This window comes from Somniosus microcephalus, chromosome 5, assembly GCF_052327205.1.
Source record: "Somniosus microcephalus isolate GS21.2 chromosome 5, FLI_Smic_1.0, whole genome shotgun sequence".
Lineage (NCBI taxonomy): Eukaryota > Metazoa > Chordata > Chondrichthyes > Squaliformes > Somniosidae > Somniosus > Somniosus microcephalus.
The window spans coordinates 193,886,684-193,903,092 of NC_140991.1; the positions used below are offsets into that span (position 1 = coordinate 193,886,684).

General features: G+C 39.8%; 1 protein-coding gene across 2 annotated transcripts in view; it reads left to right on the top strand.

Annotated features, from left to right (window-relative positions):
• LOC147117500 (ubiquitin-conjugating enzyme E2 E1-like) overlaps positions 1-16,409 on the top strand; it is a 121,853-nt gene that overhangs the window by 42,464 nt on the left and 62,980 nt on the right. Inside the window, exon 1 of one of the 2 annotated variants that reach the window (XM_085988522.1) lies at positions 5,565-5,749. The exons of the other annotated variant lie outside the window; for it this stretch is intronic. Coding sequence (XP_085844648.1) covers positions 5,679-5,749 — 71 coding nt within the window. The 5' untranslated portion in view covers positions 5,565-5,678. Of the gene's footprint in view, positions 1-5,564; positions 5,750-16,409 lie in introns of those variants that run through there. 2 annotated transcript variants of the gene reach the window in all.

Below are 16,409 nucleotides of genomic sequence, written 5' to 3' on the forward strand. Positions count from 1 at the left end.
AATACACTACACTAGGGTTCCAAAGTACTAGGACTGTTTTTGTAATGTGTGACTCAGTACCACACCACACACAACTGATGCATTTTGCAAAGGGCATTCAGTATTCTGTAGATTTATGATTATTACTACTGTTTTAAGCATATTGTCACATGCTGCTAGATAGGAAAGGTAATTTTTAAAAGCCTTTGTTTCATGTGTACAAATTTGAACTTTTTTCTACTGGCATGAAATGCAAAAGATTTTTCAGAAAGTCAGCACAATAATTTTACTTTCATTAAGACCATTTAAAAGACTGGCATAATACATTTGTAACTTCCAGAGAGCTCAGACAGTAGAGATGTGACATTTTTTTGAATGGAAGTAAACTGATCTGTGACTATAGACACGAGCCTGGCTGGAAAATAATTGAGCTATACATTCCAGTATGAAAAGCTGAATCATCGCTAATTTGTACTTGTTTTGGGTTCCTGCCTTTTCTCATTTCTGACTGGCTGACATACCAGCAATTTACACTATTGTTCAAACTTCTCTAACTGTTTTGCCACAAATTCTCCATGTCACTATTTGATTCCAGTAGCATTCTGGAATTTCCATGTATTATCATTGCTTTATGCAACTGCTTTGATTGGCATGTCATGAAATCTGTGTCAAACCCCCTTTTCAGTTGGATGAGATTGGATGTTCGTAAGTGCTAATAGGGGATGAGGCAGGACAGTGACAGAGGAAGCCCTAAAATAAACATTTCTCAAAAATAATAACCTGTAATAAGTTTCACCATCAGTGTTTATGGCACATTTATGTTTGAGCACATCTACTGAAATGTTTGTGTATGTCTGAAGTTTCATTCCGTAATCTGAAATGAAGCTGATAATTGAACAAGAAGGTTTATATATTGGAAGAACTTCATAAATTGCAAGTTTTTTTTAATGGTCTCTTTCCTCTCTGACAAAGCAGCCCCCCCCCCCAAACACGCGCACACACTCTTGATGGGCTTTTCTTTGTGATGCTATGTTAGTTAAGTTCACTACAAATTTCCCCAGTAAGACACACTGGGCAGGTACCTGGAAGAATAAAATGCTTTGTACAATTCCTGCTCCTAAACATTTTTTCATGGTCAGATTTATCAATAAGCAAGGCAATTTAAAATAAACTTTGGCAAATAAGAAAAATATTGAAGAGTAAAACAGCACTGGGATGAACATTCTCAAACTGGTTATTAATAAACACTTCAAAAACTTTTTACTGACTTAAACAACTAGCCCTTTCACAAAAAAATCTATCTTCCTTTGAGAGATTTTAAACAGCTTATTGGGTAGGCTGCAAGAATTTTGCATGCGACCCACACAATAAATATTTAGCCAGCAGTCTTGCATTGAGCTTTGTGTGCACAGTGAGTTGGAAGTGGAATTGCTTATAATCCTGGGGTGGTGGTGTTGGGGGGATGGATACTGCAGAGGGCTATATACATCAGTTTGCTGATAATTTCCTTGTAGAGAACATCAAAACTAAAGAAATTTTGGATTACAGGTGTTTTGCTACGTGACTACCCAGTTTTATCTGAGCGGATAGCAAATTGAATTTCCAATCACTTAATTATGTAAGTTCATTGCTTGATTCCCACAAAAATAGCTGTGCATGACCCAGTCAGTTGTATCCTTCTAAAATGGTTACTTGTCTTAAAAGGATGAGGGAGAAAGGAACTGATGTATTATGAGTTTGTTTGAGCTGTGGTGCAAATTCCATTGTCAGAACCAAAACTGATCGTCCAATATAGAGCTTTTTACTGCTAATTTTTGGCTTAACATCAAAAGCAAAATTGAGCCTCTTTTTATATAAAAAAAATTTGTCCATTAAAACTTGCACTGAAAATAGGGAGGGGGTGGAGTTAGAAACTAGAAACCCTAATTACAAGGTCCTCAGTTATAACATTGCAGGAATCAAATCTATCCTGTAATTAATGTTTGTGCAGACAGTAAGGCCAATTATAAGCACCATACTGCTGAATTCATATCTTATTCCTTAAGAACAGATCTTGATATTTGCAGCAGCATATGAACATTGAAATGAGGATTTATGTGAACTACTTGTGCATTCTCTTGCTATTATATTGTAGTCGAAGCAATAGGAAAGAGCAATTGCTGATGCTTGAGTTAAAAGTCTATAATTCCAAACCCTTCCCTCCCCTGCTAGTTTTCTGTTTGTATGCAGATTAATTTATAGAAAGAAAATAGTGGAGCAATTTTAGTTAGTAAGCAGCTATCCATACTTTTGTTAGGTGTGATTTAATTTTGACTGATGCAGGTTCACTTTATAAAAAAAAAAAAAAAAATACTAACATAAACCTGTGCTAATTGAGCCTGGTGTCCCACCCAGTCATTTTTTTATTGCTGTTTGCTAATGCTATTTAAGATGGGTATGTGGATCTTTGGCTTCTTATTGTATTGTATGACATGTCTGTGATGTGCACGTTTTTGTTACATAATTCTTGGCTCTCGAGGGCTGTTAAGGTGTGCCTGGGATATGCTGCACTTTAATGAGCATTCATGACTGGTGTAGCTGAACAAGAGACAACCATTAAAGGGAATTGAAGAGGTGAGTGTCTTTTATCAGGGGAATTTTCACATTAACCATTATGCAACTGGGCTAGATCTGTTCTGCCTCTTTCCTCGTCTTATCCCTCATCCAAAGTAAACAAGAAAATCTGATGAAAAATACCATAAAGTGCAGTTGTTAAGTGGAAAGTGCATTATTCCTAGTTATGCAGTTTAAAATAAATGAAAGCGACTAGAGGTGCATTGGTTGTCTAGTTTGCAATACAACGGTCGTCATCATACTTTGTTAATGTCATGCCTTAAAGATTAAATCTTATCTTGACGTTTCCATACATTGTGCCATACACTTTGTTAATCTGTGGTAATAGCACAAACTTTTCATAGACTAGTGTTTGAGTAGTCTAGCTACAAGCTACTAAAGGTGACCTGATCTGACACACACGCCTGTTGTTGCAATTTGTGTTTTATTTAGAACAAGAGCAAGGCAGAAATGAGGAAATTGTATTGGCTACAACAATCTGAAGCATTTTTTGTATCTTTTGAACGGGGAAGTTGAATATTAGGCTCTAGACATGCTGGTACACAAGCTACAGTGTTCTGCAAATTGCAACTCTGTCTCTGTTTACTGTACAGATTGTAAGCCTGGGAAGTTAGAGTAACTCTTTGGAGCAGTTACAAAATATTGAGATGTGTGCTTTGTATTTTGGGGACAGTTTGTTCTGCTGTTACCTATAATGTAACGTTATCTGTATAATCAAATAAGCATACCCTTCAAGATAAAGTTGGCTTTTGCATATTTATTGAATCTAGTTTTTATTTGCTCCGTGTACAGAGTTTAATTTTACATGTAACTTTATTTCCTTTTTAGTTTGTGTCCTAATTTGCTTTACGTAACTGTTTATACAATTGTGCTGTTTTAGACTTAACTTCTGACTAAATATTAGGCAGTATTGAGGTATGGTGTGCTACTGGCAATTAGTTGACAAAGCAGGCTATCATTCCTTTTTATCTTCTTTCTCCCCCCACACACACACACACACACACACATCTGTATGTTCAGCAGTAAGCATTCCATAAAAGGATATTCTTGACAACAAAGTAGGATACAGTTAATTCTGAAGGCAAATGGTGGAATTTGATTCCTCTTTCAGTGAAACCCTGATTGCACCAGAGATGAATCTGAGGCTGGCATCGTATTAGCTACAAACCAAAGATTAAAATCGGATGGCTTCCACCATTTAACATGAAGAATTTGCTGCTAGGCAGTCAGGAGTATTGATGCATAGCATGTGTGGATCGTATCAAATATTGATGTGGTGCTTGTTGGCGTCTGTGATGTTAGCCACTTTGTCCATGGGAGGATATCACAGCTGAGCCCAATCCTATCCTCACTTGAATTCCATATGTGCGCTTTCCAGCACGGATCACAGGATAGCAAACCAGACAGAGAACTAGGACTGACTTTTTTTTTCCTGCTCCTTCCTAGCCCAGGTCTGCTAAGGTTAATTGTAGCACCCCAGAACCGGCCTTTAGCTAACTTGACACAGACCAGGAAACATCCAGAAACATTTTTCAAATTATATACATCATAAAACAAGTAGAAAGGCCTGAACAAATCCCCAGCTCAGTGAAATTCTATGGCAATCATCTTGTTAATAGAAATTGCCTCGGTGTTGGAATTCAGACACCGTCCCTGAAATTGAAAAAAGACTGATTAATCCTGTATTAGCATATTGATGCCTCTGTGTAAATACACTGCCCAATGTTGAACTGAGCTATACAGCCTGGGAAAGTACGATGTTTAATCCCCAGCCCCTGATGAGTTAGCTGATACCAGCAGAGGTTGCAGTAGGACATTACAATTGGCCTCTGTGACCCTGGGTTAAGAAGGAGAAAATTAGTGACTGTTTCCCCATCTGCTCATTGTCTGATTGCCCTTCCTGGAAATTGCACCTTTTGGAGATGTCAAGTGAGGATAGAATGTGCTTACCTGCAATGCTCCAGTGATCAAATATCCAGCCCTAGCCAGCATTAACTGTATAGGCTCGCACGTGAAGAATGCTACTTGTTTGAAGCACCAGAGACCTGTCAATGTCCAGGTGAGGAAGAGGGAAGAAAATTGGCAACTGGATGAGAATTTGATGACTTGTAAAATTGAGAAGCAATATTCAGATGTCTTTGGTGAACAGATTATGAAGATACTTTTTTTGACCTCAGAATGGTAATAGTCTATTAACAGTACAGAATGCTTAGAATCCATTTAATTGGAGTAATTGCCTTCCAATGCCTTTGTTTCTGTTTGAGTATAAAATGTAAAACAAATTCAGGTTGGCAATTGCTGAACTACTAAAATCACATTGTTCATTGTAAGTTGTAAATAAATGTTCATGTGAGCAGTCTACCATTGTATGAGTGGCATGGTAATGTAAAAGAAAATTGACTCGTTGTGTAAATAGTGTATTTTAATAGATCTTTAATCTTCAATTACACTCTTGTTTGATGGCAAGCTTTTTTAGAACACTCAGGATTCTCGTTCTTCCACCCCCCCCCCCCCCCCACCCCGTCCACCCTCAACCCCTAATCAAGCTTCGATCCATAGCTTTGTTGACTGTCATTCAGCAATATTGGTGTTTGCAGTCACTAATAGTAGCTCTTACTGAGACAGCCGCCCACTGGTAACCCCAGGCTCCTGAACAAATTCATAAAGGGCCCGTCAGTGCATTTTCTTACTTTGAAATGCTACATTATCATACCATTTGTTAAAAATGTTTTAAAAATTACTATTTTGTCATGAAAGAGCTCAAATACCATTCACTACAATGTAAATGTCTAAAATATTAATTTTATGTCATAATCCTTTTGATAAATGCTATTCTATGAGGTAATGCAGGCTTAATTAATTTCTCCTTTTCTTTAAAATTTCAGATCTGGTGATAGCATGGCTACACCCAGCGCACCTCTCCTAACATGGCTACCCTGTTACTTTACTGATGGCTAACTACTCCGCTTCAATTTTTTGTAAAACAAATCCTGCATTTTTTTTTTTGCTTAAGTAGCAAAGCTGAAATAAGCATAACTGAAGTGATTAAAGCAAAAGGTTTCCCGCACCCCCAATCTTGCTAGTGGATGAGCAGTAGCAAAATTTTAGATTGCTGTGAATTCCAGAAGAAAGTGGCTTCCCGAGAAGATACATTGAAGTAACTTCAGGCATTCTTATTTTATGCTTTTATTGTCATTTCTAAACTGTAACATTACTCCATTTCTGATACACATGCAATCTAAACCTCAGAGTCTTCCCAAATCAGGCTCGGGCAGATTTGCCATCTTTGTGCCAGAATCCATCACCTCACCTACACCAGGAAGCACTTTTTAATCATGATTGGAATATAGCATCTGAATTCACGATATTCAACAAATGCGTGCTATCATGTCATCACATCTAATTTTCTTTGTCCATAACAACAATATAGGCTATCCTCTGTTCACTGTCTTGGTGGTGTGTCCCTTATCACAAAATCATACCCTGGTCTTTCCTCCTTCAAACACCTCATTTTGTTCTGCCCCTCTTGCCTGAAATGCCCTTGTCCTTTCCAAACTGCCTCTGCATTGAGCAACTCCTCATCCTCCGGTGATTTCAATCTCCATCTCGGCTCCACTTGTCCACTCTCCACTGAGTTCACTGCCCTCCTGTCCTCTCTAAACCTCTCCCTCCATATAAACACTTACCATGCCATCTCCCTAACCTCTCCACTCCCATGGTCTCGATCACAAATAAAGACCATCTCCAACCACTTCCTTATATCCCTCCCAACCCACATCCCATTCCAACTCCACTTCCTTTTGTGTCTGCCACTGGAGGGGAAAAAACTCCCTCCCCACCTCCACCCAGTCACTTGCAACTCCACTTCCAAACTCCCAGCTGCCTAGCCTTTAGCTTTCCATTTTCCATGATAATTCTGTTATAATGTTATAGCATACAGTTTAATGTAGTTTTCTCTAGATTGCATACCGTTGGTAACTATGCCAAATCATGCAGTTTGAAAAAGTTAAAAGTATAATTTGTAGTAGCTCTCCATGGCGATAGTTTGTTGATTAGTACAGTTAACCAAGTACAACCCAAAACTGGGGTAAAATCAGTCATTTGTCCAACTGATAATTGAAAAGGGAGATTTAGTTGTGTTTTTACTAGAAGCAGCCTGTTTCAAAGTGATAAATTGACTCCTGGATTACCTTGGGAGTGAGAGTACTTGTTTCCTGTGGTATTTATTCCTGCCTATATACTGTACAGGTTGAATGTAATGGGCCTCAATATTAACAGTGGGTTACTAAGTCAAAAGAAGTAAAGCACTTGCTGGTGCAAGTTCTGTGCATTTTCTGCCAGATGTAGAAATTGGCTTATGTGGGTTTACCTGTCTTTGTCAAACACCCATGTGTGTATGTATTATAAATAGTAAGTGCATTTTTAGTTTTTGTTTAAATGCAACAGTGACTACAGGCCACTAAGCTTGTCGGCTGCTGCTTTTTGTCTTGTGGTTTTGTAGCATTCACTTCAAGCCCAGTGTTATTTTCCAGTAATTAATTGCTAGAGGGGCAAAGTAGTGTGTAGTACTACACCTTGGTTCTCCAACCTGTTGTGCCACTGATCGTTCATTCATTCTTTCTTCTCTGCTTTCCCCACTGCAATCAGTGTTCCTCCTCTGAACTAAAAGGGTATATTTTTTTTGTTGGAGTATGAAAAAGTACCTTTCTAATTTAAAAACAATAGTAATAGTTGGCAGTAAGTTTAAAACAGTAATTGAATCTTGCCAGTTTCACTTTCTTATAACCATTCAATTGAATTAACGGCTCACAACTCACTCTATCTGTTTCCCTACACACAGTATTAGGCTGATGTGGGGATGTTAGTTAATTTTAACCCCTGAACAGGGTTGAAAATTCATATGCCAAGCCTGCCTATGATCTGATCTTCTGCAGCCTGTCTTGTACTTTGCTTTAGCCAGGTCACAGTATCTTTTTAAATCTATATATATATAAAAGGATCTCTCTGTCTGTCTCTCTCTCTCTGTTTGTCTGTCTCTCTCTCTCTCTGTCTGTCTCTCTCTCTCTCTCTGTCTCTCTCTCTCTCTGTCTCTCTCTCTCTCTGTCTCTCTCTGTCTCTCTCTCTCTGTCTCTGTCTCTGTCTCTGTCTCTCTCTGTCTCTGTCTCTCTCTGTCAATTCAATTCAATTCAAATGCTTTATTGGCATGAAAGTTTACAGAGAACCATATTGCCAAAGCTTACATAGCAAAAAGGTACAGTTTTCCAACATTCTGTAGGTGTCAATCGATTTGACATTTGTTGGGTACATACAATATTACTTTTAAACAATATTAATTTTAAACAGTCTTTGTACTTCATTTGGTACGTTCAATATTAATTTTAAACAGTCTTAATTTTAGACAGTCCTCAGGTTGTGACATGTTGTTACATATTTGGCCCCAAGGTATGGTCTGTCTCCTTCTCCTAGGACTAATCTCAATTTTGACAGATCATCCAATTCCTTGAAATCTGGGGTTGTTTGGCTTAGCTTGTTGAATAATATGTTTCTTGATGTGTTGAATTTTTCGCATTTTAGGAGGAAATGCATTTCTGTTTCAACCTCGCCAGCCAGACATTGATCGCATATTCTATTCTCTCTAGGCTGCCAGGATTTCTTGTATCTGCCTTTTTCAATTTCCAGTTGGTGGTCGCTTAGTCTGTACCTGGTGAGGGTCTGTCTCTGTTTTGTGTCTCTGATGGTCGTGAGGTAGTCTGCCAGTTTATATTCTCTTTTTAGGGCCCGGTAACATTCTACTCTGCTTTGGCTTTCGGTTATTTTGTTCCAATGTTCCAGGTAGGTTTCTTTGCATTTTTTAATGATTTGGTTCACTCGGATTGGTGTTTGGACGGCTGTGTTGGTCTGGGGCTGGTCAGGGTCCGGCTGAGTACTTAGTTTCAGTAGCAGCTGACTCAGGGGACTCTTTTCTGGGTTTAGCTCTTGGGTCTGAAAGGCTTTGAAATGAAGGGTGTCTGGGGAGCTAGATTTGAGGTGATTTAGGAAGTTTAGTGCTCGTTTTTGGATGTTTATTATCAGTGGGTATCTGCCTAGTTCGGCTCTGCATGCATTTGTTGGCGTTTTTCTTTGGGTGCGAAGGATGCTTCGGCAGAATTCTGCATGTAGGGCTTCTATTGTGTGTTTTTCCCATTTAGTGTAGCTTTGGTGATTTAGCGGGCCCCATACTTCACTACCGTACAGTGCAATGGGCAGGATTATGCTGTCAAATATTTTGAGCCAGATTTTGATTGGGATTTGGATGTTGTAGAATTTTCTTTTTATTGCATATAGGGCTCTTCGGGCTTTTTCTTTTAGTGCATTCACTGCTATGCTGAAGCGCCCTGATGCTGTAATAGTTAGACCAAGGTAGGTGTAGCTCATAGTGTGTCCTATAATGGTATCACTGAGGGTAAACTGGTATTTGTTTTCCTGACATCTGGGCCTTTTTTGAAAAATCATGATGTTGGTTTTCTTTAGATTTACTGTTAGAGCCCAATTTTGGCAGTATTTGTCGAGTAGGTCTAGTTGTTGCTGTAATCCCTGTTCTGTGGGAGACAGCAGAACCAGGTCGTCCGCATAGAACAGGGATTTCACTTCTCCATCCAGGAGACGGAGACCTGGTGACTCGCTTTGCTCCAGCATGTCTGCTAATTCATTTATGTATATGTTGAACAGGGTCGGGCTCAAATTGCAGCCCTGCCGGACGCCTCTTCTCTGGGTGAAGAAATCGGTGCGTTTGTCTCCAATTTTGACCCCGCATTTGTTTTTCAGATACATTGATTTAATAAGGTCATAGACTTTGCCCCCTATTCCACACTGAAGAAGTTTATAATAGAGCCCTTCGTGCCATATAGAGTCAAAGGCTTTCTTGAAGTCGATGAAACAGGCGAATATTTTCCCATTTTTTGTTTGGTGTATATGTTTTCCAATGAGGGTGTGAAGGGTATAGATATGGTCGGCGGTGCGGTGTTTTGGAAGAAAGCCTATTTGGTTTTTTCTGAGGATATTATGTTTGTTAAGAAAATCAAGTAATCTACTATTTAGAATACTGCAGAATAACTTTCCTAGACAACTGTTGACACAGATGCCGCGGTAGTTATTTGGGTCTGATTTGTTTCCACTTTTATATATGGGGGAGATTAGTCCTTGGCACCAGATATCGGGAAAACAGCCTGAGCGTAATATGATGTTGAATAGTTTGAGTATCGCACCCTGCATCTCCATATTGCTGAACTTGAGCATTTCATTTTTGATGTTGTCTGGGCCACAGGCTTTCTTTAGGTGGAGAGATTTTGTTTTTGTGGCCAGTTCTTTCCATGTGATTGGGGAGTCTAGAGGGTTTTGGTTGTCTTTAATTGTTGCTTCTAATGTGTGGAGTTTTTCTGTGACCTGATGTTGACTTGGGTTTGTTTCGTTTATTGGGATGTCTTTGTAGAGGTTTTCAAAATGTGTTCTCCAGATGTCTCCATCTTGGATTGGTAATGCTTGCAATTGTGTTGTACTCGGGTTATTCCACATTTCCCAGAATTGTTTTGGATTGGTGGAGTTTTCAATTTCTTCGAGTATTTTGTGGGTATAGTTTTGTGTTTTGTTCCTAATGGTGTGTTTATATCTTTTGAGGGTTTCATTGTATCTAGTACGTAGGTCCGGATTGTTTGGTTGGTGATGCTTTTGGTTTGATATTTTTCTCAGGTCTTTTCTGGCATTTTTGCATTCGTGGTCAAACCATTTCTTATTTTTATTTTGTCTTTTGTGACGCTTCCTCTTCTGTTTCACAAGGTCGGCTTTTACAGCTGCCTCATGGAAGATCATATTTATATCCTCTATGGCCATGTTTACACCATCTCTGGTGATCTCGTATGGGTTTTCTTTAAATTTTGATATTTTACTTGTGAGATCAGGTGACTTTAGTGCTGTGATGAATTTTTCTCCACTGTCTGGGGCCCATCTGTATGTCTGGTTTATTTTATGGAGCTTACTGGGTTCCTTTTTTGTGTCTGTAGTTTGGGCAGAAAGTTTAAGGTACATATTTATTTGGTTATGGTCTGAGAGGGGGGATTGCTGCCTGACAGTGAATGAGTTGATATCGCAGGGGTCCAGGTCAGTGATTGTATAGTCCACCACACTAGACCCAAGAGTTGAGGAGTATGTGAGTCTCCCTAGGGAGTCCCCTCTGAACCTACCGTTAACTATGTACAGGCCTAAGGCTCGGCAGAGTTGCACTACCTCCCTACCGCTTTTATTTATTTCACGATCAAGGTTGTTCCGATTTGCGATGGCTGGTGTGACATCTAAAGGGGTCTGGCCAAACACATGGTTGTTTCCCTGTGGGTCTATGAAGTCAGGTTCACAACCGGTCCTTGCATTTAGGTCCCCACATATTATCACCTTTCCTTGGGCCTGGAAATGGCTGATTTCCATGTGGAGAGTATCAAATAACTCCTCTTCGAAATATGGCGATTCTATTGGAGGTATGTAGATCGCACATAAGTAAACATCTTTTTTTGCTATTCCTATATTTTTATCTAGTTTTAGCCATACGTGTGATTTTCCCTGTTTTACCGGTGAGATGTGTTTGTCCAGTTCTCCCTTATACCACACCAATATTCCCCCGGAGGTTCTGCCCTTGCGTGTTTTAGTGTTCTTTACTGAGGGCACAATGATTTCATGGTACATTGGAGGACAGTGGGTCGGCACGTCCTTTTGGCACCATGTTTCTGTTAACACAATTATATCAATGTCTTTTATAGCTTTTAGGAATTCAGGGTCTGTACTCTTCATCCCAAAAGTTGAGGAGCGGAGGCCCTGGATATTCCAGCAGCTTATGTGGAAAGAACGCATTTATATAGTTCAATAAAACGAAATAAAATGGACCTATTTTGTGGGATGAGTGTGGAAACACTATTTTCTATAATGCTAAATGATGATTTAGTATAAATTTCATGAGGCATGCACATATATCTATCTAATAATAGTAATAATACTGATAAGATAACAATAATGATAATGATAAATAACAATATTAATAATTTCTCCGGCTTTCTATCAGGCTGTTCAGCATCGTCATGATCTTTCTCAGTTCTTGGTCTACAGTCTGTGGTCTAGAGGGGGGTCTTGGGTCAGGTATAAAAGCACGGTTCTGTTGTTGGTTTTGTAAAGGGGGGTGGGGGACATTGGTGGTCCTGTTTGGGCTCCCAATGGTAGAGGGAGTGGGAGGTCTGCGTCTTTTGGCAGTGTCTCTCTCTCTCTGTCTCTCTCTCTCTGTCTCTCTCTCTCTGTCTCTCTCTCTCTGTCTCTCTCTCTCTCTGTCTCTCTCTCTCTCTCTCTCTGTCTCTGTCTCTCTCTGTCTCTCTCTGTCTCTCTCTCTGTCTCTCTCTCTGTCTCTCTCTCTGTCTCTCTCTCTGTCTCTCTCTCTCTCTGTCTCTCTGTCTCTCTCTGTCTCTCTCTGTCTCTCTCTGTCTCTCTCTCTCTCTCTGTCTCTCTCTGTCTCTCTCTCTCTGTCTCTCTCTCTCTGTCTCTCTCTCTGTCTCTCTCTCTGTCTCTCTCTCTCTGTCTCTCTCTCTCTGTCTCTCTCTCTCAGTTTTTTCAGTTCAGTTCAAATGCTTTATTGGCATGAAAGTTTACAGAGAACCATATTGCCAAAGCTTACATTGCAAAAAGGTACAGTTTTCCAACATTCTGTAGGTGTCAATCGATTTGACATTTGTTGGGTATATACAATATTACTTTTAAACAATATTAATTTTAAACAGTCTTTCTACTTCATTTGTCTCTCTCTCTGTCTCTCTCTCTGTCTCTCTCTCTGTCTCTCTCTCTGTCTCTCTCTCTCTGTCTCTCTCTCTCTGTCTCTCTCTCTCTGTCTCTCTCTCTCTCTCTGTCTCTCTCTCTCTCTCTCTGTCCTCTCTCTCTCTCTCTGTCTCTCTCTCTCTCTCTGTCTCTCTCTCTGTCTCTCTCTCTGTCTCTCTCTCTGTCTCTCTCTCTGTCTCTGTCTCTCTCTGTCTCTGTCTCTCTCTGTCTCTCTCTCTCTGTCTCTGTCTCTCTCTCTCTGTCTCTCTCTCTCTCTCTGTCTCTCTCTCTCTCTCTGTCTCTCTCTCTCTCTCTGTCTCTCTCTCTCTCTCTGTCTCTCTCTCTCTCTCTCTCTCTCTGTCTCTCTCTCTCTCTGTCTCTCTCTCTGTCAGTTCAGTTCAGTTCAAATGCTTTATTGGCATGAAAGTTTACAGAGAACCATATTGCCAAAGCTTACATTGCAAAAAGGTACAGTTTTCCAACATTCTGTAGGTGTCAATCGATTTGACATTTGTTGGGTATATACAATATTACTTTTAAACAATATTAATTTTAAACAGTCTTTCTACTTCATTTGGTACGTTCAATATTAATTTTAAACAGTCTTACTTTTAAACAGTCCTCAGGTTGTGACATGTTACATATTTAGCCCCAAGGTATGGTCTGTCTCCTTCTCCTAGGACTAATCTCAATTTTGACAGATCATCCAATTCCTTGAAATCTGGGGTTGTTTGGCTTAGCTTGTTGAATAATATGTTTCTTGATGTGTTGAATTTTTCGCATTTTAGGAGGAAATGCATTTCTGTTTCAACCTCGCCAGCCAGATATTGATCGCATATTCTATTCTCTCTAGGCTGCCAGGATTTCTTGTATCTGCCTTTTTCAATTTCCAGTTGGTGGTCGCTTAGTCTGTACCTGGTGAGGGTCTGTCTCTGTTTTGTGTCTCTGATGGTCGTGAGGTAGTCTGCCAGTTTATATTCTCTTTTTAGGGCCCGGTAACATTCTAATCTGCTTTGGCTTTCGGTTATTTTGTTCCAATGTTCCAGGTAGGTTTCTTTGCATTTTTTAATGATTTGGTTCACTCGGATTGGTGTTTGGACGGCTGTGTTGGTCTGGGGCTGGTCAGGGTCCGGCTGAGTACTTAGTTTCAGTAGCAGCTGACTCAGGGGACTCTTTTCTGGGTTTAGCTCTTGGGTCTGAAAGGCTTTGAAATGAAGGGTGTCTGGGGAGCTAGATTTGAGGTGATTTAGGAAGTTTAGTGCTCGTTTTTGGATGTTTATTATCAGTGGGTATCTGCCTAGTTCGGCTCTGCATGCATTTGTTGGCGTTTTTCTTTGGGTGCGAAGGATGCTTCGGCAGAATTCTGCATGTAGGGCTTCTATTGTGTGTTTTTCCCATTTAGTGTAGCTTTGGTGATTTAGCGGGCCCCATACTTCACTACCGTACAGTGCAATGGGCAGGATTATGCTGTCAAAAATTTTGAGCCAGATTTTGATTGGGATTTGGATGTTGTAGAATTTTCTTTTTATTGCATATAGGGCTCTTCGGGCTTTTTCTTTTAGTGCATTCACTGCTATGCTGAAGCTCCCTGATGCTGTAATAGTTAGACCAAGGTAGGTGTAGCTCATAGTGTGTCCTATAGTGGTATCACTGAGGGTAAACTGGTATTTGTTTTCCTGACATCTGGGTCTTTTCTGAAAAATCATGATGTTGGTTTTCTTTAGATTTACTGTTAGAGCCCAATTTTGGCAGTATTTGTCGAGTAGGTCTAGTTGTTGCTGTAATCCCTGTTCTGTGGGAGACAGCAGAACCAGGTCGTCCGCATAGAACAGGGACTTCACTTCTCCATCCAGGAGACGGAGACCTGGTGACTCGCTTTGCTCCAGCATGTCTGCTAATTCATTTATGTATATGTTGAACAGGGTCGGGCTCAAATTGCAGCCCTGCCGGACGCCTCTTCTCTGGGTGAAGAAATCGGTGCGTTTGTCTCCAATTTTGACCCCGCATTTGTTTTTCAGATACATTGATTTAATAAGGTCATAGACTTTGCCCCCTATTCCACACTGAAGAAGTTTATAATAGAGCCCTTCGTGCCATATAGAGTCAAAGGCTTTCTTGAAGTCGATGAAACAGGCGAATATTTTCCCATTTTTTGTTTGGTGTTTATGTTTTTCAATGAGGGTGTGAAGGGTATAGATATGGTCGGCGGTGCGGTGTTTTGGAAGAAAGCCTATTTGGTTTTTTCTGAGGATATTATGTTTGTTAAGAAAATCAAGTAATCTACTATTTAGAATACTGCAGAATAACTTCCCTAGACAACTGTTGACACAGATGCCGCGGTAGTTATTTGGGTCTGATTTGTTTCCACTTTTATATATGGGGGAGATTAGTCCTTGGCACCAGATATCGGGAAAACAGCCTGAGCGTAATATGATGTTGAATAGTTTGAGTATCGCACCCTGCATCTCCATATTGCTGAACTTTAGCATTTCATTTTTGATGTTGTCTGGGCCACAGGCTTTCTTTAGGTGGAGAGATTTTGTTTTTGTGGCCAGTTCTTTCCATGTGATTGGGGAGTCTAGAGGGTTTTGGTTGTCTTTAATTGTTGCTTCTAATGTGTGGAGTTTTTCTGTGACCTGATGTTGACTTGGGTTTGTTTTGTTTTTTGGGATGTCTTTGTAGAGGTTTTCAAAATGTGTTCTCCAGATGTCGCCATCTTGGATTGGTAATGCTTGCAATTGTGTTGTACTCAGGTTATTCCACATTTCCCAGAATTGTTTTGGATTGGTGGAGTTTTCAATTTCTTCGAGTATTTTGTGGGTATAGTTTTGTGTTTTGTTCCTAATGGTGTGTTTATATCTTTTGAGGGTTTCGTTGTATCTAGTACGTAGGTCCGGATTGTTTGGTTGCCGATGCTTTTGGTTTGATATTTTTCTCAGGTCTTTTCTGGCATTTTTGCATTCGTGGTCAAACCATTTCATATTTTTATTTTGTCTTTTGTGATGCTTCCTCTTCTGTTTCACGAGGTCGGCTTTTACAGCTGCCTCATGGAAGATCATATTTATATCCTCTATGGCCGTGTTTACACCATCTCTGGTGATCTCATATAGATTTTCTTTAAATTTTGAAATTTTACTTGTGAGATCAGGTGAATTTAGTGCTGTGATGAATTTATCTCCACTGTCTGGGGCCCATCTGTATGTCTGGTTTATTTTATGTAGCTTACTGTGTTCCTTTTTTGTGTCTGTAGTTTGGGCAGAAAGTTTAAGGTACACATTTATTTGGTTATGGTCTCTCTCTCTCTCTCTCTCTGTCTCTCTCTCTGTCTCTCTCTCTCTCTCTCTGTCTCTCTCTCTCTCTCTCTCTGTCTCTCTCTCTCTGTCTGTCTCTCTCTCTGTCTGTCTCTCTCTCTGTCTGTCTCTCTCTCTCTGTCTCTCTCTGTCTGTCTCTCTCTCTCTGTCTGTCTCTCTCTCTGTCTCTCTCTCTGTCCAATTCCAATTCCAATTAAAATGCTTTATTGGCATGAAAGTTTACAGAGAACCATATTGCCAAAGCTTACATAGCAAAAAGGTACAGTTTTCCAACATTCTGTAGGTGTCAATTGATTTGACATTTGTTGGGTACATACAATATTACTTTTAAACAATATTAATTTTAAACAGTCTTTGTACTTCATTTGGTACGTTCAATATTAATTTTAAACAGTCTTAATTTTAAACAGTCCTCAGGTTGTGACATGTTGTTACATATTTAGCCCCAAGGTATGGTCTGTCTCCTTCTCCTAGGACTAATCTCAATTTTGACAGATCATCCAATTCCTTGAAATCTGGGGTTGTTTGGCTTAGCTTGTTGAATAATATGTTTCTTGATGTGTTGAATTTTTCGCATTTTAGGAGGAAATGCATTTCTGTTTCAACCTCGCCAGCCAGACATTGATCGCATATTCTATTCTCTCTAGGCTGCCAGGATTTCTTGTATCTGCCTTTTTCAATTTCCAG